The 27507-nt window shown below is 51.0% G+C and overlaps 1 protein-coding gene across 1 annotated transcript in view; it reads left to right on the top strand.

Moving 5' to 3' along the window:
• The window catches only part of FGFR2 (fibroblast growth factor receptor 2), a 100718-nt gene that overhangs the window by 2385 nt on the left and 70826 nt on the right, over positions 1 to 27507 (top strand). The window contains exons 2-4 of the mRNA XM_081267966.1: positions 1961 to 2238; positions 22699 to 22965; positions 23977 to 24054. Of these exons, the coding sequence (XP_081124092.1) occupies positions 2073 to 2238; positions 22699 to 22965; positions 23977 to 24054 (511 nt within the window). The 5' untranslated portion in view covers positions 1961 to 2072. The remainder of the gene's footprint in view (positions 1 to 1960; positions 2239 to 22698; positions 22966 to 23976; positions 24055 to 27507) is intronic.

Genomic DNA, 27507 nt, shown 5'->3' with positions numbered 1-27507 from the left:
CAGCATGCTGGGCCTGTGTTCCCAACACGGAGCCTCGGGACCTAATTATCCTGCCTAGGAGGTCGCACTACACTTTTGTCCACTCTGGTGAGGAGCTGTGCAGACCTGCTGCCTTCCGTCTCCGCCTTCCAGAGGTTTGAGGAGGGGTCCCCGGTGGGCCTGGGCCTGCACAGGGCTGAAATTCAAGTTTCTAGTGCGATTGGTGAGGGCAAGGGAAAGGCTTGAGATTCAGCCAAGGGCACTGTCCACCTTTGCTGGCCTAGACTAAGGAGTGTCTGCAGGGCAGAGGCAGGTGTTGGCTGGGGAGGCAGCTGGGGGCAAGACCTCCTGCCAGGATGTAAGCAAGCCTGTTCCTCAAGTTGCCCCAAGGGCAGAAAATTCCCCTGCCTTGTGGAGATGCCTAGTGAATCCATGAGAATGTTTGTGTACTTCCTCCCACATGTATGTAGAAATAGATACAGAGTTATCTTTTGAGGCTCTTTAAGAGGAAAGAGAAGTTTTGAGAAAAATGCTTCAAGCTATCTGAACACACAGCGTTTGTGCCCCCTCCGGTATACACACACACAGTTCTCTGGTGGTAACACTGTTTCACCTGTGCTTTCTTTAAAGCAGAGGTTTTCATGATGTCACCCTTGGACCCACACTCCATCCTCAGTGGAGGCTGAAAGAAGCAGTATTTAGGCTAGAGCTTTAGGAAGGCCCTGGAGGTGTTGAAATTCTATGTGGTGATTTGAAACACCGAAGTCTGTAGTAAAAAGCAGAAGGGTAAAGATTTGTCTGTTGTAGGTCTCAGCCCACCCCCAGTCTTATAAAATGTGGTTCATTCATGTGGTTCACAGTCTGAAGCCCAAGGTTGGCCTACCTTTCTTTTCTTGCGATTGCTTTATACAAATTCTCCAAAGTTTGTGCATTTTGCTGCCTCAACACTATCACTGAAGATACTGAATGAATTTAAAGTTATTTGGACTGTTTTGAGCTTGCTTGGAAGCTTCTCTTTGCCTTGGATCAAGTGGGTGAACAGAATAGTAAGCTGAGTTCCCCTTGCAACCGCTGCCAGTAGGTTAGCATATTGAAAGTTCTGGGGCCATCACATACCAGGATAACTTAGATTTCGTCATCACCACTGCTAACCTCCTGCATTATTCATCAGAGTCTGCTTCTGCTGTTTCTTAAGCCCCTTGACATAGGTCGAAGACATTTAGTAGGCCTTCACTGCCATTGAGTCCCTGGAAAGGAATTCAGGCTTTGAATCCCTGTTTGGATCAGCTGCTTTGAATGTATTGCAGTTCTGTTCGTTCTTTGTAAGTGGCTGCTTGGCGAAAGATTGAAATACACGTCTGCATTTGAAAATGAATCCTGACAAGTGTAAACTGGTGGGAATTTTTTGTAGTCTTCCCGGGTTTCTTTTGATTCTGCTGGCCTCCTTTCTTTCTGAGAGCCACCGTGCTGGCGGACACACCGCCAGCTCCAGCCCAGCTGAAATCCCGGGCTGTAAGCAGCCGTCTCCAGCCGTCTCCGCCAGTCAGCTTCCTAGCACCCAGCTGGACTTAGGAGTTAACGAGGCTGGTTCTGCCAACCCGAGCATTTTTAACTTGTGTTTGTAGTTGCCCTTGAAACTAAGGTCACGTTGCTTCTGCCTTTTGTAGAGGCGATGGTGGGTAAAAGAAGAGCACACTTTACCTAACCTATGGCTGTGCATGTTGCTCTGGACCCTGTAGCTACTGTTGTATCTCCATTTCTTAAAAGTGCTCTTTCAAAAAGATCAGCCTAGCGTCTTGAGGACCCATCTGGTGGACACACCTGGGGCTCTGAGGTGAGGATGGAAGGCCCTGGCTGATAATGAAAAAGAGCTGTGTTTGCACACACGCTGGCGATGCCGAGAAACGGTCTTATCCTATTTGGGTCCAAGTGCGTGGCGCTGGGGAGGACTGCACTGACTGGCCGAATCTCTTTCTTTCAGTGGCTGCTGCAGTCGCAGCACAGCAGCGAGCCCCGCCGCAGTGCCCTGCCTGCTGAGCCCCCCGTGGGCCGAGGCGCTGCAGGCGGTCCATGCTCCAGGAGGAAGTGTGCAGATGGGATTAACGTCCACATGGAGATATGGAAGAGGACTGGGGATTGGCACCGTAACCATGGTCAACTGGGGTCGGTTCATCTGCCTGGTCGTGGTCACCATGGCAACCTTGTCCCGGGCCCGGCCCTCCTTCAATTTAGTTGAGGATACCACATTAGAGCCGGAAGGTAAGTTATTTAATTTCGCTTTCAGGGTACCAAGTTTGTGTGGAGATTTGTCTGAGGGAAGCGGCACGGAATGGGGAGGTCTGTTTCAGCATGGGCTGCCCTTTCCTGGCTGCCAGGTGGCCAGCAGAAGGTAGAGTTTGGAGGTTTGAGTGCTGGGTGAGGGAGGCAGCTGCGGCTCCCTTTTAGCCAGTGCCCAGGAGAGCCGCGGAAGGGACTGTCCTCTCTAGCCTCCTGCAGGAGCTTTCTCGCTGGAGGGATCTTGCTTCCAGTGTAAAGAATTGCTGTTTTCTGACCAAAGGGGACCACTAAAGGAAACTGCCAGCATCTGAAATGCTGACGCTTGATTTTCATTGTTTGTTGGAGTCTCTGAAGTGCTACAGAGAGAGGCCAGACAGGTTGCTTCTCTAAGCCATTGTAGGTCATAATCCTTAAGCAATGTGCCCCAGAGTGGCAGACTCTGTTTTAAAGAGACCAGGAAGTGAATACACCCAGGGGTCTCCCTCCTCTCTGAGAACTTCAGCTCTCACAGGGCAGGCACTGACTGGCATGTCATCTTTGGGGACCTGATCGTAAAAGTGGAAGGCCACTCGCGGGACTACACCGGGCTCCTGTATTCAGCTGGGCATATCTGCAACCTTTTTCCCAGGTCCGGGGGAGACAGTGTTCACTAGCCAAGCCTCCACTTGGTGCAGCATTGAATCTGTCATCAAGAGGGAATATTGGTAGCCGAGTTATTTTCGAGTGGTAATCCGAGAGTAAAACGGCAGATCCCGGCACTCATCGCCACTTAATGAACCTGTTTGCTCTGAGCCCACCTGGTGCCTGCTTGCCTTTAGGGAGCCCGCCTGGTCCTGCATGGTGTCTGGGTTTGGCTGAGCCGCTGTGGGGATGCATGGGGCGTGTGGGGTGGGTGAGCAGCGTGCTGACCCAGAGGGGTGGCCTGGGAGGGGCAGAAAGCCCAGCTTCCTTGGTCCCAAAGGGGGACATCCACAAGGAGTATTGTGCCGCCATCCAGAGATGAGAACCAGAGAGGGGGGGTCCCTAGGGAGTCCGAGGCACTGCTCTTCCAAAGCCGTGAGGGAGGCTGGGGTATTCGTGGTTACACAGAGGCACTGCGACTCTGTAATTGCCAGGTGTGGTGACATCCTGGCGGTGCCTACCACATCTCTGGAAAGAGTTGTGTCTGAGGCTGTTACAAGCTCTTGCTCCGGACCATTATAGAACCGCCTCTTTGTGACTTGCGCTGTGACATCAGAGCCGATGTAATTTGCAATGGTGACGCATTTTTAAAGGGCTTAATGTGAGGGAAACCGTTCCCAGTTTCTGAAAGTCATGCCTGTGATTCTTTAATATTGCTAATAATTAAAAATGGATGTTTCCCTAATTGCCGGCTCTCCCCTGAGTACACGGCTCTGCACGGTGGGGAAGCTGAGCTGGGATTTCCTACCGTGTGGGCTTCAGGAATGGCCCAGGTTAGGAATAACTGTCATTTTCCATTTTAGATTCCAGGGCAATGTTATGGTGAGTTTATTTCAACATAAAGTGTAAAATGGTCCTGGTGGAATTCTTTTACCACATTTAATTATTGAAGGAAGTTTAAAATACAGGCGTGTGTGGGGACAGACAGTTGAGGCAGAGGAGGAAGAGCAGGGGAGAGGGGTGCCGTGCCTCCGTGGTTCTTTGTGTAAGAATTTATATCCAACAGTGTGAACATGGCTCTCAGCAGGTCTCCCCACTGCGGACTTGTGGATCACTGTGGGGTTGGGGTGCAGCGCTCAAAGTTCCCCAAAGTGTAGGTCACACTCTACCACCATCGTGAGCGTTTTTCTGAGCTCATAGTTCCCATGAAGGTTTGCATCCAGAGTTGAGAGACCAAGATGAAAGACAGTGGCTTAGAGGGAAAGCCAAGCGCCCCCACGGAGGGGGCTTTGGAAAAGCACAGAGGCCCCTGGGCCGTGGTTTTCTTCTCTGTCTTCTGAGGGTTGCATACAATGGTCTTCTGGGTCTCTATTAATATTTGATGAACTGTAATCTTCTCAGAAGCCTTCTGACTAGTGACCTCAAAAGATTTGTTGGATTTCTGTTTGACGTGGCTGTAAAGAGCAGTGAGCTTGGGGCCTGGCATCTTGCTCTCATACTGAGGATTGAACCCTGGGGCACTTCACCACTGAGCTGCGTCCCTGTCCTTTTTTTATTTTTAGTTTGAGACAGAGTCTTACTAAGTATGTGAGTCTCACTGTGTTGCTGAGGCTGGCCTTGAACTTGTGACCATCCTGCCTCAGCCTCCTGACTCACTGGGATTCCAGGTGTGGGCATCGCCACAGCAGGCCTGGCATCTCATAAGCCACCAGTGCATGTTATCCTGAGCACTGTCCCCGGCAGTGAGGACTGGCTTGGGTGGGACAGTTGGGGCAGTGTCAAGGAGCACATACATGAGAAGAAAGTTGTTCTTGGACAGAGGTGGCAGTGGACCCTGCCTTTGTAGGGTCCATGGGTCTCGTGTCTATGGATCCAATATTGCCACCTGATTGGAAGTTTAAGACCAGTTTATCTGTTGAGTTTTGCTTTGAAGGTCATTGAATTGTAGGTGAGAAAGGAGCTTTAAGCTCCTGGAAGCCAGCCGGAGCAGCTCCAAATTGGGTTCTGGAGTGCCAGATTGGTGTGTGTGTGTGAGTCCCCTTACATCTGTCCCTGTACATCTGTCTGTCCTCTGTGGTTAATGTAGTTATAGCTAGGGTTAACGGTACCTTCAGCTTTGACCTTCTGAGGCCTTATCTTGGAAGGCTTTTTGGTTTGCTAACTTGGAAACTCAGTTTAGATTATGTCTGTTGAACCAGAGAAGAGTGTGCCTGAGAAGTTCCTGCAGGACCTTGTCTGATGGCCCAGCCACCGCAGCATTGGCCAGTGCCACATCAGATGTCACCTGTGTCACCTCCTGGTGTGCATTTGTCTTCTGAGCACTCTCTCAGGTGGTAACCGTGGCTTGGGTCTACCTCATTAACTTGAGAGAACACTCTGGAGGATTTTGGTTAACATTGCAGATTAAAATTGGTTGTTTCTGTGTGTCACCCATTGTTATGGGGACAGCTGAGTGAAGTTAGAGCAGTTATTGATTCCGAAGGGGGTGATTCTCAGAGCCAAGTACTACTCTGCTGGTTAATATTCTGAATGTGTAGAGTATAGTGAAGCTTGATTACAGAGAGGGGGAAACTCTTACTTTCAAATTCTTCCTGACATTGTCACCTACTCTGGTTAATTAAGTCATTGTTGACATAAAGGGAATCTTTGTTTACACCCGCCCAGTAGGAGCTAAAATAAAAGGGCTTTTCCAACCCTGAACCCTTAATTACTTTCCCACCCTCACAAAGTGCCATGATTCCAAAAACCACCAACCTGGGAAACAAGCAGTTTACATGCTTTTTTTTTTTTTTTTTTTTTTTTTAAAGCCATTTTCCCAGCAGTCTTTTGGGGGGCCAGGGGCCATGCTGACCCGGACCAGAGCAGGTTTATCCAAAGTTCATAGCAGAGGAATTGAGTGTGGGATCTGCATGGAGACCTCCCCAAGTCAGATTTTTCCAGTGTGCTTTAAGTCCTTTGTTAGAAGTATTGTAAATGCCATAATATCAGCCATAGGCATTTAATTGCAAGTTAAAAGAAAAGCAAGGAAAAAAAGAATATATCCGCATACCAAGAGTGAATGATTTAAAATAATCTTCTGTTTTGCATTATCTGCATCTTTGTTCCTCAATATGAGTGTTAATATTTAAGAGTTGACTGTAACTCGAGAGTTAGCTTAGGAACAAGGACTTATTCTTGGTCAATTAAACCAAATGCAGGCTTATGCAGTTAAATACACAATGAAGTACTCATTCTTTATTAGTATATAAAGTACTTCACAATTCATAGACAAAGAGCTGTGTTTAATATTACTTCTAGGGCAAAAATCTGGCAAGTCCAGAAGTGACATTGGTGTAAATTTCTATACTGACTCCCTCTGATCTGAGTTTGGGGTGTGTGTTTGTATGTGTTCTGCCTGCTTATTTTAACCAGTTAAAAGACAGAACATGTACTTATGCAAAAAAGCCCCTCACCAGCCCGTTTAAGCCTTTTGGGGCCCAGTTGAGGGTGAGAATTCCCATAGCCAGCGCCATCCCATAGGAAGGATCCCAATATCAGTCAGACTTAATGAGTAATTACTGGTTAGGAGAGAGCTGGGGCAGGGTTTAAACAGGAAGAGTGTGTTTAATGTTCACTCTCAGTGAAGTGTAGGTGGTGCTCCCACCCCTCGTGGACTGTTACTTAGCCCAGTGACTGTTCCAGGCTGCCTACCCCCTTTCATCAGAGCCTGTCTGACTTTTCCATTCCCCTTTCAGCCAATTTTAGTCTTTAAAGGAAGACATGGGACGTTGATTTGGGGGTGCCAGCCCCCCACGTGAGCTGGGAACTGCAGTGGGCTGGCTTTCTAACTGCTGGTTTGGTTCTCAGCAGAGAAGTGGGTGCCTTGGGTTGTGTGCAGCTGTAGAGAGATGTCTCTGGTCTTTATTTTATTTTTTCCCCCTAAGGGCTGACGTTAGCCTAAGGTCCTGGGTCTTTTATCCCTCCCATGTGTCCCTCATCCCAGTGAGAGCTGGAGAACAGGAAGGCTGCTTCCTGTCTGTGTTGCAGGTCGCACACCCTCCTCCTGGAGTTTCCTTGAACTGACTGTCAGTGGCGGGGTCCCAGGCCTGGTGACTGGCCATTGAGCCTGGTGTAGAGCAGAGCCCTGGCTGGGCTCTGAGTAGTGCGCCTCGTGTCTTTTTGGTGGCGTTGTCAAGTTGGAGTGAATCCCAAGAGCTTAGCTTTGACCTGTTGGGGGCCCTGGAACCTGACCATATAAGCTGTGTGTGGCTTCTGCTTTGAGCAAAGTGAGGTATTGAATCCTCCATAAACTGCCAGCTCCCTCCTGCTGTACCCAGCAGGACACCAAGTGACCTGGCTTGGTTGTTCTCTGGCCTTGGTTAGGGAAGGGGAGGTGTAAGGAAAGGGGCTTAAGGCTGATGCATTTGATGGAGAAGTGTGGTGAACAGGCGGCTGGGTGCTTCACATGGCTGTCCTTCCTGTCTGTCCCCTTCAGAAATGAACAAAGGCCACACCTCCGTGTGGTTTCCCTCCCAGGCTCTGATTGCTTACTATCCCTGGTTAGGGCGTGATAGAAAATCCAAGATGGTAGCTCCGTCAGTGTGGCCACGGGCTTTTTGTGGCCTCTGTTTTTATAATGTCAGGCCTTTACCGTTTATATTAAAAAAAAGTTTTTTAGTTATAGATGGACACGATTTTCTTTATTTCTATTTATGTGGTGCTGAGGATCAAACCCAGTGCCTTACACGCTACCACTGAGCCCCAGCCCCAGCCCACCATTTATATTTTGTTTCTACAAACACGTATTTAACGACTGGGACAAACCATGGTCAAAGTGTAGGCATACTTTAGATTGTCAGTAATTTTGATTTTGGAAAACTTGTACCATGATGGAGTTTTAAGACGTTGGATGTGTCATTTATTCCGACTACCATAAGTACTCACACCCCACTGTGGACTTTTGCCACATCCTATGAATAAAAAAATTTTTTTGACTGGCCTGAGTAAGGGACCTAAGCTATGGCGTATGCTTTCCTTTAATTCCTCCTCTGACGAACTATAAATTCCAACTCATTTCTGACCAGAATGCATGCATCTAGAATTTCAGGGTATGGTGAACATGTTTTATGAGGTTAAAAATAACTCCTAAGAAAAATGCTGATAGAATTAGGAATGAGAACAAGGGACATATTTATTTACATGATTTATGTTGCACCTTCCTAGAAACAGCTCAATTCACAGGTCTATTATGAATAAAGTGAACTCTGTATAAATTACCATGATTATTTTCTAACCTCAAAATGCCTGTGTTACTATATGGGACCTGTTTTGACACTTGACAGTTGACTTATGAAGTTTTTTCCCACATGTGGCCAATTGTTATATTTTAAAAGTGTCCGGACATTGAAAGAGGCCAACTGTGTGTGTGTATGCACATGTGCATACATGTACAAGGGACCTGGGGGGTGTTAGAAACTGAATATCAAGATTTTCAGAGGTCAAATTGAGAGTTTAAATTCTTTAGTACCCTTCAAGTTCAGAAGTCAGTTGACGTGGGATTGCCCTGAAGTCCCATGGCTGCCTTCATCAAACTTCCTTCCTGTCCTGCTAAGCCTCCCGGATTTCCACTAAGACATGCTACATTCTTAGATGGCTGTAGTTGGCACACTATTGAATGTATCTTAGGTGATATTAATTTGAAACCATTCACATCTTTCAAAGACTAGGACTTCTCTATACGTTGGATCCAAATCCTGTAATGACATTAAAAAATGAATTAATAAGGTTGCTTTCTGGAGACAAACTTGCAGAGGAACTTGGCCTTGGGAGTTCGGGTCCAGTGTCTCCAGTATCTCCTTGTGACCTTGGACAAGTTAGATAACTTGTCAAAGATATTGAGCCTCAAAGATAATATCTATCTTGAAGGGTGACTGTGCAGATTAAAGGCAAATGACGCAAAGCCCCTCTGCAAATCCTGGCCCAGGGTAGGTGCTTAGTAAATGAAGCTTTGTTCCCTACCCCACCCTGCCTCCTTGTCAAAGTGAATTTAAAAACAATATTTCATAGGCTGATAAGATGTTTACCATACAATATACAGATACCATGCAATATATAGATCTGATGATAACTTTTACATTAATGAAACAGAAAACAAGCTCTAAGCCCTGGGTTTGTCCAGCCCTTCTGATTATCTTGGGCTTTTGCAAGTCTCAAGGATTTTGGAGAGATGAAGCCCTTCCAGTTACTTCCCATTTGTAGCCCAAATGGCTCAGGGTTCACATTTTTCTCTCTTGCTGAAAAAAGTCAGTTACAGCTGTACAGTGAACAGTGGGGCACAGACGCCGAGAGGCACAACATGTTTTGGCAAAGGTGTCTCCTGTTTGAGGTTCCCAAGGGTTGACTTCGGCCCTGTGAAGATCAGGGAGGATGTAGTGGGATGCGGGGGTGGTGGAGTGGGCTCTGCTGTTCAGGTCAGTGAGGGAGTGCTCTGCCTCCTGTGGCCACGTGCCTTCTGCCTGCTGGAAGTCCCCAGGTGCCCAGGTGGCTGGGCTTGCTCAAGCAGTCATGGTGGGACCCACAGTGGGGGTGGGGCTGAGCATCATTTGCATGGTCTCCCCTGGGAGCTGCTTGATAGGACCCACCTGGGGGATGAGGTCCTGTTCCTGTAGCCGCTGCCTGAGATAATGAGGATGAAATAGTGATGGAGACGGGAAGGAGCTGCCGTTCATTAGGTGGCTTCTGTGTGTAGGAGGCTGCACTAGGTACCTGGACATTATTATCTCTGATCTCCAATCGACAGATCCTAGGTGCTCCTATTCTCATCTTATGGATCAGGTCCTAAGTGACTCCTCTTAAGACCTCCCAGGTGGTGAGCAGGCCGAGGCCTCTGAGTGATTTTATTGGCCCAAGACAGATTTCACAGCTGGCTCTTCCTTCCTGAGCAGGAGGATGTTTTGAGGAGCACTTCTTTCTATTTCCTCTTCCTTTCTGTAATGGATCTGCCACGGGACTGTGAAACTTACAAGGACACTGGTGGTTGGTTGTTTCTTTCTCGTGTATTTACACCTATTTTCCTAAAGTAATTTGAGGAAAGATCTCAGACAATGGAACTAATAATACCACTTTGTGATTCTTCTGGAGTGGCTTCTGTTAGGGGGCAGCTGATCAGTAAGAAGCCAATTCTCTCTGGCTTCTGGTCCCAGGGAGACCACTGGGAGGCTTCCCTGGGCCCCAGTGACCAGGCCAATTTGGGACCATAAGGACATGCAGGTCACCCTAGATCTTCCTTGACCCAGTGCTTTTGGGGTCTGCCCTGGAGCCTACAATCCATTAGCCTTTTTGGCTGTTGCTTTTTTAATATGTCAAGCTTTTCTTCCCAGTATCATTTTTTTTTTTTTTTGGTATGGAATTGAACCCAGAGGTGCTTAACCACTGAGCCACATCCCCAGTCCTTCTTATTTTTCATTTTGAGACAGGGCCTCGCTAAGTTGTTTAAAGCCTTGCTGAAGTGTTGAGGCTGGCCTTGAACTTGTGATCCTCCTGCTTCAGCCTCTCAAGTTGCTGGGATGACAGATGTGCACCACTGTGCCCTTCCAGCATTTCTGATTAGTGATTCAGTGGAAAATGAAGGCCCACCCGTAGGTCCCCTGTACCAGGACCTCCTACAACCCGTGATTATGGAAATGACAAGTACCAAAGCCTGCCTGGCCCTTCCATTTACTTCCCTGCAGAGATTAGGAACAGAGACTAGGAATTCCCTCCACAAAAGAGAAAAATTCCAAGAATGAAGGGGCAGGAGTCCAGACACCTTCCCTTCCTCGGCCAGGAATGGTGTCCCTACGGGAAAGAGGCCAGGCAATAGAGCGCTTTTTAAAGCAAGCAAAGTTCAATTTGGTGATTTTAAAAAAAAGGACTGCGTGGGTCTCTGCACAGTGGCTGTGGACGCCCAGGGTCGCAGGCGATTAGAAGTGAGGGTTTAGTGGTGGGGGAGGTTGTGGAATTCCTGCCTGGAAGGAGCAGGACAGCTTCCCCTCTGCTCCCCGCAACCCTGGAGCTCCGCAGAGACTTTTCTGGTTGCAGGTCATTAATGTGGCTTCTTTGAGTTCGATCGTTCATTTGTTCTCTGTTTATTTTTTGAGACCCTAGTATGAGTTAGGTTCTGTGGAGAAAGAATAGCAAGCAGAAAACAGCCTCAAGTCCTGTCAAGCAGGGAGACCAGCTTTTGTGAAATAATGGTGAAAAGGAAGGGCCACTTCCATCCCAAGGTGAAGGTGCTGTGAGGGAGTGCTTGGCCTGCCCGGGACATGGGGAACCCCAGGAGGCCGAGTGCTGCCCTGGAATGAGGCTGGTGGGTCTGGGTATCAGGTTGAGGGTTTTCTGGGGACTTGTGCACCTTCTGAGGCTGGCCTTCACCTCAAGGAGGTGGTCATCCTCCTTGCTTCTCCAGCAAACTTGCTGCTGGACTTCCCGGCAGCCTTCTTGCCCATCAGGTTGCCCCTCCTCCAGCCAGTGGATCATCCAGGGCCTCTCTGCTGTCCCTAGCTGGCTTCTGTTGACAGAGGTGGCCCAGAGGCTGTCTGGTGACACTGTGCAGCTCAGAGGCCACCCCGCCTCCATTGCAGAAAGGTGCCCATCCTTGGGTGCAGCTTGTGAGGATGCCGGGCCATGCTCTGCAGGTTGGGCCAGCCTGCTCCCTGGTGCTCTGCTCCTGGCACTCTCTCTCTCTCTCTGATTGGCAGCTTCTTGCCAGGCCACCTTGGGGGCAGGGAGCTGGCAGGGGGGCAGACAGGAGAGCCCAGCGTGGCCCGGCAGGTAGTGGTTTGCACCTTGTGCTCCTGGGATGCCCTGGCTGCCGGAGGCCAGCGTGTCAGGAGGCTTGTCCATCCTTTTCCAGGTCCAGCGCTTCTGGGGTCTTAGAGGGGACTTACTGAGGTGGGGGCTCTTCAGAGCTTTCACCTCTATGCAAAGCTGTGGTACAGGGCTGGGGAAAAAGTTGACCAAGTGGGGCCATCTTAATTTGGAATTTCCTGAATTAATGTGGATTTCAGTCCTCTAGGACAGTGTCCCCAGGAGGGGGAGTTTTGCTTTTTTCTGCAAAACACCTAAGAAAAGTGATTCTTGTGCCTCTGACTTGCCTTCCCTGGGCCCTGGGGTACAAACTCATGGGAGTCAGAGTGAGTTTGGGAAACCCTCTGTGAGGTCATTCCCATCTAGCTGCTTGCCCGGGGTTCCTTGGGCTACCTCTCTGCCTCCAGCCACCACGTAGGCCTGGCCCCAGGAGTGGGATCAAACCCGTTCAGATGAGGAGGGCCATCTGTTTCCCTGTCTCCAGCTGCTGCCCCTTCCTTTGCAGATGGCTGGGATGCTGCTGGGAGGGACCAGTCCTGGGACACATCTGCAGCCTCTGAACGGGTGTTGGAACTGGGGTCCTGCTGAGAGAAGAAAGGCCGAGGCCTTTAAATAAACTTGCTGAACAATACCCCCAAAAGGTCCTCGCCAAAGGAGCAGGAGGCAGCCCTGCCCTCTTGGAATAACTCTTAACCCTGACCCCCCTTTCTTCTGTAGCTGTGCCATTAGAAGTATTCTTTTATTTCTAAAGTACTCGTCAAGAGAGGGCCTGCTCTGTGGCTAGGGAAAATGTCACCAAAGGATTTGGACATTGACCTGCCCTTTAGGGGGCTTTGAGAAGGAATGTTTGCACTTGATGAGTATGCACCACTTATTGATTATTTCAGTGTCAGGGAGGGGCTGCCTTGTCCCTGCTGTAGCCCCTGGGAGCCACAGGTAACAGTGGACACTTGGTTCTGGAATGCAGTTGCACGGCTGGCCTGAGGCACTCTGGAATGCAGGCCAGTGACCCGACATGCTGGCCCTCGGCTCCTGGGCCTCCTGCCCATGGTTTGACTCACTGGCTTATTCCCAGGATGCTGTGGGGGTTGTGATGAGTTATTCAGCCCGGAGCCTGCTGGGATCTTGGTCTCTAGGGAATTCCGTGGGGTATTACTGTGCCACCCGCCTAAACATCAGGTCGGTCGGGCGGAGGTGTAGTAGGTGGCGTTTTAATAAGCCGTCGGCCGCTTCTCTTGCTAAATCAGTCGAGCAGGTGTTGGGCCTGGGCGTTGATGATGATGAATCTCACAAGATCTTCCCAAGTTTAGTTCCATTTGGGTACGTTCCAGGAGTCGCTGCTTAGGTAACTTACATGTACATGATGTGACAGATTTGTTCATTTGAGAGAAAACCCTGTTTTGAAGTCAGAGGAATTCTAATGGAGGTTCTCACGGGGCTGGAGAAAGCTGTCTGCTGACCCGTTAGTATCAAATTGTGACCCCTGAGGAGGAGCCCAGGACGGCTGCCCTGGCCAGGGTGGGGCCAGCTGCAAGTTGGGGTGCCTTCTCTCAGGTGTACCTCTTTTCAGGGGCTACAGAGGCCTTCTGAGGCAGCCTGGGGTTTGTCCTTAGGTGGCCTTGGCCAGCAGCAGGAGACTTGGAGGTGCCTTTGTCCTGGAAACCAGGATTAAGGGTCTGCAACTCTTGTCCTGGGACAGTGTGGCCCTTGGAGCAGCAGGTTGGCCTCATCTGGGAACCTGGGGCAACTAGAGTCTCAGTCCCCAGCCCAGACCGGCTCCCCTGGGGCCTTTCTCTGGGGCCTAGGAAGGTGACCTTCATGCACAATAAAGTCTGAGAAGCAACTCAGGTGGATGGAGTGACCTGGGAGGCAGATGGTGTTTGTTGCACAGGCTACACAGAGAAACAAAGGCTGTGGTGTCCTGGAGATGGGAGCAGCAGTGCCTGCCTTGGAAGCAGGAAGTTTCCTAGGGAGATACTTGAGCTGGGCTTTGTAGACTGAATAGGAGCCTGCTGGGCAGAGGAGCAGGAACAGCGCCCCTGAGGGCAGGCAGTCTGTGCTGTGGCCCCTGAGGACAGGCAGTCTGTGCTGTGAGGACGAGTGGTCTGCGGTAGGTGGGCCCCAGTGTATTCTGTGTAGAGAGGTCCGTGCCTTTTTATTTATTTTTTATTTTTTTACTGTAAAGGTGGAGCCCAGATGTGCTTTTCAGAACACCCGGTGTCCTCGATGGCCCGGGGAGGGGATGGGGAGGCCCTGGTGATGGGTCAGGCTTGTGCAGAGGTTCTGTGGAGAGACGGAGGAGGCATGGCGTGGACCGTAGGGTGGTGCTTTGCCTGGGCTTTCTGACCGCTGTCTGAGGTGGGCTTAATAGGTGAGGGGTGCTGGAGCAGGGGTGGGGACTCTGGGGGGGCTCTGAGCTTGAGCCGCTGAACTCCATTGGTGACTCCGTTCAGCAAGAGGCCGGGGGAGGGGGTGCTGAGGGATGAGCTCTTACTGAGGTGGGCCTCGCTCCTGGGGCCTTCTCTCATTTGTTAAGGTTCCCAGTTTGCAGGGCAAGAAAAAGTGAAGGATTAGAAAAGCTGAGGGCTTGTTCCAAGGACACAGTGGGTGGGGGCAGAATTGGGACTCGGGTCTGCTCAGCCTGAATGTTTAGTATCCCTGGCCTCATCCTGGCCTCTTTGCTAGGGAAGGGACCAAGATGAGACTGCAGCCTTAACAGAGCTGGGGTACAGAGGAGGGCTCAGGGTGTGGCCGTGAACCCGAGGGCAGCATCTCCTCTGCCACTTGGTAAAATGCAGAAAGCTACTTAGGGCTGGTGCTGTCACCAGGTCTTGGAGATGAGGAATTTGGGGGAGGGGCAGAGTGTTAGGCTTTAGAACTAGAGAAACCTTTTCTAAGGTGACACCTCAGCAAGCCTCCCAACCTTAAGATCATGTCACTAAAGGTGACCCACGTGGCTCATTCTTCCCCTCCTGGGGGCTCAGGTGCTTTTCCTGATGCCGGGATGTGGGGAGGACATACCTGGCTTGCTGCTGGACAAGCGGGGTTCTGGGGCCTTCGGTCTTCAGGGCTAGCTTTTGGTGACGAGGTTTTCAAGAACAGCGTGTCCTCAGCTCCCCTGCAGAGTGTGGGAAGCACCAGCTTTCTCTGCAGAGTGCATTTCAGGAGGCAAGAGGCCCGGGACCTGTGGGCAGGGCGGCTGTGACAGACTCCCCATTGTAACCCTGAGCAGAGAGCGCAGAGCACTTACACATAACTTGTAGTGCAGGTTTCTACTTCCTGGGCGCTCTAGGACCTGATGGCTTCTCTCTTTGGGACATGCTTTTTGAACAAAGGCTCAATTTTGTAATTCTTGCCCAAGCAAAGCCGCCAACATCCAGGCATTTTATGCCTGTGGAGCGGATTTGATTTGCACATCTTGATGGTCCAGTGGGCATTTCGCTCTTGTGAGTATAAGAGTTGAATGCAGGTATTGTGACGGGGTGAGGGGGACTGTCCCTCTGTGCCTCTATGCCTTTTGGAAAAAATTGTCACGAGCTGGTGAAATTGGGAGAGAGGGGGATGCTGACCAAATCGGGATGTTTTTTCTGATTCCACTTTAAGTGATTCCACTCAATTCCACTTTGAGTCCCAGTGTTGGGTGACCAGGGTGACCAGGGTGCCCCATTCCTCAGTGAGTACATTCCTAGGCCTCTGCTCTTTCTACATTTTTATTTTCTCATGGGCAACAGTATAATGTCATTCAAATGTAGAGAGCTGTCCACCCTGCCTCTCGTAGAGGGGCCTAAATTGTGTGAAGGGTGTGCCTAGAAATACGGCTTAATGGTCACCATATTGGAGACATTAGTGATGCTCTATCTGGTCACGTGGTAGGGGAGCCAGGCCAGAGTTTCTGGAGCCGTCAGGCTGCTGCCACAGAGGTAGCTATTAGCGGTGGTGACAGTACCTGGTTCCTGGGACGCAGCACGTTGAGTTCTGACATGTGACATTTCAGCCCCATGCAGGACTATAGGACGCTAGACAGTTGGCTGGGAAGAGAGAGAAAGGCCTGCAGCCCTTTCCTGGACACCTTTTCACCGATTTGGCTTTTTGTCCCCAACTTTGTGCTTGCAGCATTTCGTGAGGATGAGAACTTTTTTTTCTTTCTTTGATTGAACTTGAGGCCCCCCACAGGCTAGGCCAGTGCTTTAGCACTGAGCCACATCCCTGGCCCCATGGGTGAGAACTTTCGTCTTTATACTGGGCAGAGTGTATGTCCCCTCACCCCCTGTTAAAGGACAAGCAGCACCTCTGCCTTGTGAGGCCTGTGTTTGACGTTGGCTCTTGTGAAGGGGGGGGGGTCTAAGGCGTCTGAGCTGAAGCAGCTGCGTGGGCGCTGACTCGGTGTCTGTGTAGAGTCCTTGCTGCAGGACGCCATCGAGGGGACCCCACTGCCTGAGTTCTGTGCGAGCTTCACCAAGACCTGGTCATGGAAGAGTTGGGCTGGGCTCTTCCAAAGCCCCAGATCTTGCTAAACAGCTCTGGGTTTCTAAAAAGCCAGGCTGCCCATGCCAGGTGTCTGTCTGTTTGTCTGGATTCCCTCATTTCACAGTTGTGGAAAATATTCCAGGAGTGCGTGCCAGGGGGGTTCTGATCCTGTGGACAGAGAACTGGGCGTTGTCCAGCTGAAGCGTCTCACCAGGACCCTGGCATGGCCGTGCAGGCCAGCCTGGGGCCAGGGACATGGTGCAGGCCAACTGGATGGGGGACCTCTGCCCCCACCTGCATGTGCTGTGACTTTTTGCAGTGACTTTTACAGCTTGATCCCTTGTGTTGCTGTCAAGACTCTGGCAGTCCCTCAGCATCGCGTTTGTCTTGTACCAGGTGACAGAACGTCTGGGGGGGCACCAGGAGCCCGAGGCCACTTTACTATTTTTGCTGCAGATGTCCCCGGGACAGGGCTCGTGGGCCTGAGCCCTGCCTGGAGGTGCGGATGGGTTTAGCCCCAACAGGACATGACAGCACAGCCCACCAGGCCCGCTAGCCCCCCCTGTCCCCGCCCCTCAGCTCCTTCTCCCCTTCTCCCTTTCTTCTGTCCCCTCTTCTCTCTTGGCCCCCTCCTCTGCCCCTTTTCTCTCCTCCTGCTCGACAGTTCTATGTTCAAGGACTTCTCTCCCCTCCCTGTCTTCCTCTTTGTGGGGAATGCGCAGGGACTGGGTGACCCCATAGGGAGGAGCCCTTGGAGGGGCCTGGTCCCGGGACCCTATGTGTCCTTGAAACTGGATCCTGTAGACACTTGAAAAGGCGCCATGCTGGGGACACCCCAGAAACCACTTTCTTGGTGACAGTGGAGTGTGGTTAGTTGTCCTGTTGGCACAAGCTGCTCTTTCCCCCCAGAAGTTTAAGCCCACGGAGCGTCCCCTGGGATGGCTGGACAAGGCAGGCCGGGGCTCCCATCTGTTCTCTGTTGGCGTTTGGGCGCCACTTCAGAAACCCCGGGGGAGAAGTTCATGGGCAGGCTTGATGAGCAGTGACAGTCTGGGTGCGGCTGTAGCCGGACCGGCAACAGGAGGTGGGACCACGCAGCTTCCCCTGTCCAGGCTCCTCTGTGGTCACAGCATGTCCTCCCGCTGGGCTGGGGAGGATTCAGCTGGGCAGAGGGGGCAGCCGCTTGGGCAGGGTTCCCCCTCCTGGGGCTGCCTTCACCTGCAGCAAGGCCCCGCCCCTTCATTTACCTACAGAGCTTGTCCCAGGTGACATCAGTATGATGTCTCACCCACAGGTCAGGACCTCTCCCTGGATCTGCTGAGGGCCTGGGAGAGTCATGTAGACCCTGCCTCAGTGTCCCTCTCCCTGCTTGGAGACCCCTTATTTCCAATTTCCCACTGGAATTTTGGAGGAGCACGGGATTGAGGGAGTTCTCTGGGAGGGCAGAGGCTCTGGGGAGGTCAGGAGTCACAGGCCCATGTGGGTGACTCTTGGGGATGTTTCCCTCGCTCTTTCTGACTCTCAGAGCAGCCTACCTGTTGAGCCCGCCCCAGCTGAACCAGCTGCCAGCTTCTCTAGCGTTGGAAGCTGGGGGAGAAGGCCACCCGGTCCCCGCTCCTGGTCAGCAGTGCCTGGTGCCTGTGCGCTTGCAGCAGGTGGAAGCCAGAGCGCCGAGCCCGCCCAGAAAGTAAACTTGTCACCTTGTTTGTTGAGCAGTTTTAGGTAACATGACAAAGAATGCCCAGGGTTCATCCCAGCTTGCTTGCTTGCTCCTTTTTGAATTTCAGTTTATATTATGGAAACTATGTGGGGACAAGCCCTCTGTCTGTGGAACCCTCTGGAAGAGCATGTGGTGTGAGCAGAGTGGCTTCTGGAACCTTCTCCCTGTTGCATTTTGGCAGGACAGAGGCGCAAGGTGAGGCTGTGGGCCTTGGGAGAGGTGAACCGTGTGCTGCAGCATCAGAAACACCAAATCCAGGAAATGTTAATATTGCTATAAAAGGCATTGTTTAGATTTCCCAGGGAGCTCCTTGCCCTGTGTCAACTGTCATATTTCACAGAGCAGGCCGTGCAGCGAGGCGGAGTCGGGGAGGGAGTGGCCAGCGTTAGTGGCGGGCAGTCCAGGTTGGGGTGGCAGGTGGGGTGTGGCAGGCACGCACCCCTGGTCCCAGCAGATGAGCAGATTGTCTTGGCCCCTCCCAGAGCAGCATGAAGGGATTTGGTCACGCTACTTAGAGGGAGTGGGCTCTGAGGCCACCTGAAGCAGTCACACACAGAAGCCAAAGCCCCAAGAAAGCAAATGGCCTTAAGGCAGGACAGGAACAGGGTAGCTTCAGCGGGGGCCAGCTGTGTGGTCTCTACTGTGTGCCCCTGGGCAGGGACCTGCGAGCTGGGTCATTGGTTGGCGTTCTGGCCCTCCCCTCTCCTTACAGCTTCAGCCTGTCCCTCCTGCTGTCCCCTTCCTGTGCCTTTCTTCATGTATCCCCTCCTCTTCTAGCCTGTGCTGGAGTCTGCCTGGGACGCCCAGGGGTGTGGCAAACACTGCCCACCCCCACCCCCCCCCCCAGGGCCTGTTGCCTAGCTCAGGGAGGAGGAGGGGTGTCTCCTGAGTTTGCCTTTAAAGTTGTCACGGCTTGATTTTATGGATAAACATCATTGTCTTACTGATGCGATCAGCAGAGAGAGTTTACTGTGCTTGTGGTTCATGATGTCACTGGAAAATGGATGGCAGTTTTGACCTGGGTTTAATGGAAATAAGATCCATTTTTGGTACCTGAAGCCTCCCTAACTGTCCACAGAGACGGGAGCCCAGCCTGAAATCGCTTCGTGTCTTGATGTAGAATCCAGAGGTTCTCTGTCCTTTGAACACTGTTGTTCCCAGTCGTGGTGAATGTCTCTGGAGGGTAACCGTGATGTGCTGTCATCCACTTGGTGGGTTATAGTTGGAAGGCCAGGTCCACACGGGGAGCCTCCCTGGAGCCTCACAAATAGTGGCTGGATATTTGGGCACCCCTGCTCTTCGCTGGGGAGCCTGTGGCTGGATGGAGAGTCCCAGGGTGTCATCTTCTTTGCCCCCAGGGTAGCACCCCAGAACCAATCATCTCGTGTCCAGCCCAGAACAAGACTCTGTCCCTTGTTTTGTTTTTATTTTTTATTTTTTATATGACAGTGGAATGCATTACAGTTCTTATTACACATATAGAGCACAGTTTTTCATATCTCTGGTTGTACACAAAGTATATTCACACCAATTCGTGTCTTCATACATGTACTTTGGATAATAATGATCATCACATTCCACCATCATTATAACCCCATGCCCCCCTCCCTTCCCCTCCAACCCCTCTGCCCTATCTAAATTCATCTATTCCTCCCGTGCCCCCTCTCCCTATCCCACTATGAATCGGCCTCCTTTTATCAAGGAAAACATTTAGCATTGGTTATTTGGGATCAGCTAACTTCACTTAGCATTATCTTCTCTAACCTCCATCCATTTACCTGCAAATGCCATGATTTTATTCTCTCTCATTGCTGAGTAATATTCTCTGACCTTGCTTAACTGGCAGGTGGGGATGTGTTTTGGTGACATTGTTCCAGTAACGGGGACACCCCTGGTTTCAGTAAGACTTTGTGGTTCATTGAGTTCTCGTGAAGGAAGGGATTCTCAAAACTGAGATTCCTAACTTAAAGGCTGAGAAATCATAATTGTATTTTCTCAGGAGAGGGATTTTTCTGTAATTGCAAATGCCTTGCTTATCTTTCTTCCCTCTGATGTCGTCTGCGAGCATTCTATGACATGGAGTAGGCCCGTGGCCTCCCCTTATCTGAGGGACAGGACAGAGCAGATGGGCCACGAGGGTCTGTCGCCTCTCCTTTCAAGGAGGGAAGTTTTGTGATTTGACCCAGCTGCTTCCCTGCTCAGGAATCCTTGAGGACACATTCTGGCTCAGAGGAAAGCAAATTCCAGAACATTCTTTTTCTATTTTTTTGAGACAGGGTCTAAGTTGCGTAGGCTGGCCTCTTACTTGCAGTCCTCCTACCTCAGCCTCCTGAGTGGCTGTAGCTGGGAGTACAGGCACACACTACCATACCTGGCCCAGGGAGTGGAGTGACAGGTGGTCTGCCGTCCCTCCCATAGTTCTCCTCCTCTCCCTTTTCAGCTCAGAGTCCCGACTTCTGAGCGTTTCTGTTAGTGCCTCAGTTCAGCTCTGTCCTGGAAGATCCCATCTGAGAACCTTCCAACCAAGTTCCCAACATCTTTCCTTTTGTCCTTTGCCTCTCAGCCCAAGTGGCCGCTCCTGGAGGAGCTTCTCTGATCGTCTCCCATCACAGGAGCTGAACCTGCAGGCCACGGGTCTCTCCGTGCAAGGACTCAGCTCTGCCCTGCACCACAGAAGCAGCCCGGGCAGTGCAGAGCCTGTGAGCGTGGCTGGGCTCCAGGCACACTGTTGACAAAAGCAAGCCGCGGCTGGCTTGGCCCCTGGACCACCGCTGGCCAGTTCCTGCCACAGATGGAGCCCTCACCCGCCACTTCTGCGTGGGCCGCTGTCTTGCTGTGTTCTTTTTTTTTTTTTTTTTTTTTTTTAATATTTATTTATTTTTAGTTCTGGGCGGACATAACATCTTTGTTGGTATGTGGTGCTAAGGATCGAACCCGGGCCGCACGCATGCCAGGCGAGCGCGCTACCGCTTGAGCCACATCCCCAGCCCTCTTGCTGTGTTCTTTTCCCCTGCTGAAGACCACCTCACACACTTTATATTCTTTTGTAGATTTATATTTCCCCGCTGTCACCCCCACCACAGTGGAAGCCCCATGAGGGCAGGTTCCTGTGTTGCTTCCGGAGAGTCCAGAACAAAACGTGGCCCCCGGGGGTGTTCAATAAGGAGCTGTGGGTGAGGAAAAGCAGCCTTTGAAAGGAAGCCCGCCTGCCAGTGGGGCTCTTTCTGCACCATGTCGGGGTCTTTGTCTGTGTCCCCTGGACCCTTGTGTTCCAGTCTGTTAAACATTTGGGTCCCTCTTGGTGGGGCCCCATGGAAGGCCGGGGTCCCCAGGTGGGCTGGTTGTGGTGTCCGCAGTTTGTGGATCAGATGCTTCTTGGGAGTGGGGACTAAGGCGTGGACTGACTGTATCTCAGTCATGTGGGAGATGTGTCCTGAGTGGACTCTGGGCAAAACAATTGCCTTGTGACACTGCCCAGCTTTGGAGCCGTCCAGTACTGGGAAGGAGGCTTTGTGTTTTCCAGGCCTGGGGCTCTGTGTACCATTCATAGCCCTCGCTGCGGGGATGAAAGCTCGCTTCATGGACCTCGTGGCCAGCCCCTGGTGGCCTTGGCTGTTCTTAGAGGCCAGCAGCTTCCTCCCTCCTCCTTTGGGGAAGTTAACGTGGGTGGGATCCTCTTGGGTCTGTTCCATCTTGCCCTGTGTCTCTGGGGGCTGTGATGATGCTCAGTCCTGCTGTCCCTGTGTATGCCACAGGCCCGAGGGTGAGTGGAGGACACACTGATCCACAAGACCTGTGTCCCTCTCTGGCAGCTTTGTGTGTCCTCAGGGAGGCGGGATGTGCTCATAAGAAATATGTACATCCCAGGAGCTGAGAAGGCGGGCAGGTGTACAATGAGGGTGCAGGGCCACTACCCTCTGGCCAGGTGACTGATCCAGGGCTTCTGCAGAGGGCCTTTGATCTGGGCCTGAAGGAGAGTCGGGTTGAACAGGGATGAGAGATAGGAAGGGATATCCCCAAAGAAGAGAGAGGCACAGGAAGCCGGGAGGCTGAGGACCTGGATGAGTGGGGTAGGGTGGGTGGCAGGTGGGGTTGGGCCATGTGACATGGAATAAGAGGCGTCCAGGGTCAGTGTGGCACAGACCCCCTCTCAGCCGTGGACATTCTGCTCTTTAGTTTTGTCTCAAGGCCTCTGGGCATGTCCCAGCCTAGCCCAGCACACTCCTGACCAGCAATAGCTCTGTACCGGATAGCTCTCCATGGGACGGTTGGTTTCCCTTGAATTTGAGGCCTTTCATTTTAAGGAACTTGGTTTTATAGCCAGAGGCCAAGTGTGGTACATATAAATAGATAAGTAGAGAGCGGGGGAGAGCGACGCACCTAGTCCTGTCAAATCAACGCGTTGGTAAGAGCCAGCGACTCTCTTACCCACGGGAAGTGCCACGGTAAGGGGCTTTCCCAGGGGGACGGCCGAGCAGGCTTCAGGTTGGTGGTCAGCTTCGGCAGGGTCCCGTGGCACACCCTTCCAGGCTGGGTTCTGGTTTGCTTCTAAAGACCTTCAGCTTGTGGAACCGGAGCTGGGTGCCTCCTCTGGCTGCTGTTTCGGGGCTCAGTCTGCCTCAGTCTACCCTTGAGCGTGGGCTGCTTCCTGGCTTCCTGGGGTACGGGGAGAGATGGACGCCTCCTGGGGCCATTTGTCAAACAGGAACGGCTTCTCCTGGAACGGAGGGCCTCACTGACCTTTGTTGGACGTTCTCTCCTCCCGCTCTGTCCCATCTGTCTCTGTCTCTCTCTCCCACTTTCTGCAGAGCCACCAACCAAATACCAAATCTCCCAACCAGAAGTGTACGTGGCCGCGCCAGGGGAGGCGCTAGAGCTGCGCTGCCTGTTGAAAGATGCCGCCGTGATCAGTTGGACTAAGGATGGGGTTCACTTGGGGCCCAGCAATAGGACAGTGCTTATTGGGGAGTACTTGCAGGTCAAAGGCGCCACACCTAGAGACTCCGGCCTCTATGCTTGTACTGCCGCTAGGACTGTAGACAGTGAAACTTGGTACTTCATGGTGAATGTCACAGGTGAGTTGGCCTGCAGGCTGTGCCTTCTTCTCTGGCTGTTTTCCGGTTAAAGTTGATTTTTTACTTTTTTTGCCTAGTGAAATCATAGTGACATCTGCTAGTTGGCTGGCTGTGGGGCACACAGCTTCAGAGTTTGTTATTGATCAGTTTTTAAAAAATTATTTGTTTACTTTTTGAGATAGGGTCTTGCTGTGTTGTCCAGGCTAGTCTTGAACTCCTGGGCTCAAGTGACCCTCCTGCCTCAGCCTCCTGAGTAGCTGGGACTATAGGTGCATGCCACCCCACCCGGATGACCCATTTTTGAAATTCATATGGTGGGACCTGGTCCTCTGAGAGGCCCAACATTATGAATGACCGAGATCTTGTGTGCAAGGCAACATTTTAAGACAGCACACTTATAAGGTTAATAAGTCTTGTTTCTCTTTATGCCACCAACATCTTTGGCATTTTGAATATAGGACTGAAATATGGAAGCTCCGAATTTCTGATTCCTTCGTTAAAATATGAGTTCCTCTCAGCTTTCTTTCCATGTAAGGTGGGGAACCGAACAAGCCCCCTTTGGGGCCCAGGTTAAAGTTCTCTGTGGTCAAGTTCAGAATGTTAATGACGAGAAGGGCCACACAGGGATCACGTTTTGTGAGGGACCCATTTCTTTCTGGAAGGGGTCCCCGAATGCTGAAAAGTTCTCTTGGGGAGGAAAGAAATCGTTGGCTGTAACATAATCAGTAAAATTTGCTGGGGACTTGAATGTTGTTAGAAGCTTAAAATCCAGTTCCAGTAGATCCCACCTGACAGTGTGTTTAAATAGCACGGGAGCAGGAGGCGTCGAGAATCCAACAGAGACCCACTGTCCTTCCAGAGGGACCATTTAAGCCTTTAAAAGCAACCGAACGTGGTCTCAGGCTTGGTGGTTCCTGGGTGGTGAGCTCAGCCCCGCGCAGGGCTGGCGGCGGTGATGGCGGCCCTGGGCTGGGCAGAAACACAGGCCTGGATATGTTCTCTTGCATACAGATGCCCTCTCATCCGGAGATGACGAGGACGACACAGACGCCTCTGAAGACTTGGTCAGTGAGAGCAGTAACAACAAGAGTAAGTAGCCGCTGCCCCGAGGCCCGAGACGGGAGCGCTGGGAGCTGCGACCCCCACCGCCACCGTGTCCTTGTCCGCGCTGGGCCCCGCGGCTCTCGCTGTCCAGTGTGTCTGCTGTCCTAACTTTCAAACCTGAGAATAAACTGTGTCACTGTCCCCCCTTCACCACCGCTCGTCCTTTCTTCTGTGTCTGTCCACTCTGTGGAGACAGCGGCTGCCTTTCTCACTGTTCCGAGACCGGCCACACCCGCCATGGTCATCTCCATGGCTATCCACGGTGTCTGGCTTCACCCAGTGACTCCTGACCAAGGGTAACTGCCTGTCCCTCTCCCTGGGACCTCCGTCAAGGTCTGGTTGTCACTGTGGGGGAGGGGCACAAGTGGCATCTCACAGGTGGGGCCAGGTTTGCTGCTGGGACCGCAGAGACCCATCTGGTCAGTGCGCCACGGTGTGCGCCAGAGCTGAGAAGCCCTGGCTTTCCAAGATGGGGGCCTCGTGTGGTAGGCAGTGACAGGAGAGGGGCCAGGTGGTGTTTGCTTGTTCTGAGGCAGTTCACACTGAGCGCTGACCCCAGAGGGCCCCTTTTATTTGGTGGTAAGAACGGGACTGGCCTCTCGGGGCTGGACAGCCTGGGTCTGAGTCTGCTTTACCTACCACATCTCAGTTCCCCATTTAACACCTGTGCCTCAGTTTCTTGGGCTGTAAAATGGGAATAATAACAATGATAATGTCTTCCAGGTGGTTAGGAGGCGTAAATGAGTTGACATTTGCACAGTGCTCCTGTAAAGAAGACTAGGTAGCATTAGTTGCGTTCTGCCTTGACCTGGCTGGAGCGTCCCACAGCGATGGTCCTGGAGTTCTTTGCTTGTGTGGTATAGACTGCACTTTCTCCAGACGATTTTGTCAGTTAATTTAAACAGGGCCTAAATGATAAAACAATTGGTTTTTTTGAAAAATTGACTTTTTAAGGAGCAGTTTTGTCATCATCACCCAAAGCCCGTAGTTCACCTCAGGGTCCCTCTTGGTGTTGTGCACTCTGAGTTAGGACGAGTGTCTGAGGATATGTGTCCACCATTGCTGTCATGTAGAGCAATCTGCTGTGCCCACCAGTTGACCCTGGCCTTTGTACTGTCCCTGTGGCTCTGCCCTTTCCAGATGTCCTGTGTTGGGGACGCACACTTCGGGTTGGCCCCTTCGTCCAGCGGGCTTCCTTCTCGTCTCCACGTCCTGACCGCTCCTTTCTTTTTGGTGCTGATGCTGTTCCGTAGTTCAGTTACTGACCCACTCACCTGCCCTAGGGTGGCTCGGTGGCCTCCACCTAGGAATAAAGCTGCTCCCGACTCAGGCAGGTTTTGTGGAGATGCACATTCACAGCTCTCCTGGGTGATCGCCACTGGTCCTGCGATTGTTAGATGATGCAGAAAGAGGGCGCCCAGGTTTGTGGGAAGCCACCGCACACCTTCCAGAGGGGCTGCGCCATCTTGCTTTCCAGATCCTCGCCAGCTCTTGGCCTTTCGAGGAGGTGGTTGTGGTCTCTGTTGTTCTTGCTTGCATTCCCTCAGGATGAGCCATGTGAAGCACCTTTTGTAGGTGCTTGATTGCCGTCCCTGCGTCTTCTTTGGTGAGGTGCCTGCTAAGACCTTTGGCTCGTTTTTTAATTGGGTTGTTTGTTTTCTTATTGTTGAGTTTTGAGAGTTCTTTGTATATTTTGGATAGCAGTCCTGTGTGTCTTTGCAAATATTTTCTCCCAGTCTGTGGCTTGTCTTTTCATTCCTTTGAGCAGCTCTCACAGCACAAAAATCTTCAATTTGCATGAAGCACAGCTTATCCGCTCTCTGTGGATTGTTGTGCTCTGGGTGTTGCTATCTAGAAAGCCACCAGCAAGGTCAGCTCTGTGTTATCTCCTAGGAGTTTTGTAGTTTCCCATTTTACATTTAGATCACAGTCATGATCTATTTTATTTACCTATTTTTATTTATTTATTTATTTATTTTATTGGTTGTTCAAAACATTACAGAGCTCATGATATACCATCTTTCATACATTTGACTCAATTGGGTTATGAACTCCCATTTTTACCCCAAATACAAATTGCAGTATCACATCGGTTACTCACTCACATTTTTACATAATGGCATATTAGTGACTGTTGTATTCTGCTACCTTTCCTACCCCCTACTATCCCCCCTCCCCTCCCCTCCCATCTTCCCTCTCTACCTCATCTGCTGTTGTTCAATTCTCTCCCTTGTTTCCCCCCACCTTTCCCCTCACAACCTCTTATATGTAATTTTGTGTAACATTGAGGGTCTCCTACCATTTCCATTAGCTTTCCCTTCTCTCTCCCTTTCTCTCCCCCCACTCGTCTCTGTTTAGTGTTAATCTTTTCCTCATGCTCTTCCTCCCTGTTCTGTTCTTAGTTGCTCTCTTTATATCAAAGAAGACATTTGGCATTTGTTTTTTAAGGATTGGCTAGCTTCGCTTAGCATAATCTGTTCTAATGCCATCCATTTCCCTGCAAATTCTATGATTTTGTCATTTTTTAGTGCTGTGTAATACTCCATTGTGTATAGATGCCACATTTTTTTTATCCATTCATCTATTGAAGGGCATCTAGGTTGGTTCCACAGTCTAGCTATTGTGAACTGTGCCGCTATGATCATTGATGTGGCAGTATCCCTATAGTACGCTCTTTTAAGATCCTCAGGGAATAGTCCGAGAAGGGCGATAGCTGGGTCAAATGGTGGTTCCATTCCCAGCTTTCCCAGGAATCTCCATACTGCTTTCCAAATTGGCCTCACCAATTTGCAGTCCCACCAGCAGTGTACAAGTGTACCCTTTTCCCCACCTCCTTGCCAACACTTATTGTTGTTTGACTTCATAGTGGCTGCCAATCTTACTGGAGTGAAATGGTATCTTAGGGTGGTTTTGATTTGCATTTCCTTGACTGCTAGAGATGGTGAGCATTTTTTCATGTACTTGTTGATTGATTGTATGTCCTCCTCTGTGAAGTGTCTGTTCAGGTCCTTGGCCCATTTGTTGATTGGGTTGTTTGTTATCTTATTGTTTAATTTTTTGAGTTCTTTGTATATAAGTCACGATCAATTTTAAATTAAGTTTTGTAAGGTCTCAGTCTGATATTTTGCCTGTGGATGGATGTTCAGGTGGGCCTGTCCCATTTGTTGAAAAGACTCTCATTTAGTCCAGGGCTTTTTAAAGGAAGAAGAAACAATAGATCTTAGGCACCTGGGAAAAATGTGGTACTTAAGTGAGGGTTTGGATTTGTCCCTGAGTCCCCCAGTTGCTTAGGCAAAAAGGGAAATGTTTTAGTTGATGAGAGTTCTTACTTTTAGGCAAGAGGAAGCTTAGGGCAGTGGTTCTCAAAGTGTCGTCCTGGGCCAACAGCATCAGAATCACTGGGGGTGGAGGGGCTTGTTGGAAATGCAGGTTCTCAGG

Source organism: Spermophilus citellus (assembly GCF_964194105.1).
Source record: "Spermophilus citellus genome assembly, chromosome: 15".
In the NCBI taxonomy this organism is placed as follows: domain Eukaryota; kingdom Metazoa; phylum Chordata; class Mammalia; order Rodentia; family Sciuridae; genus Spermophilus; species Spermophilus citellus.
This window is presented reverse-complemented; position numbering and strand designations above follow the sequence as displayed.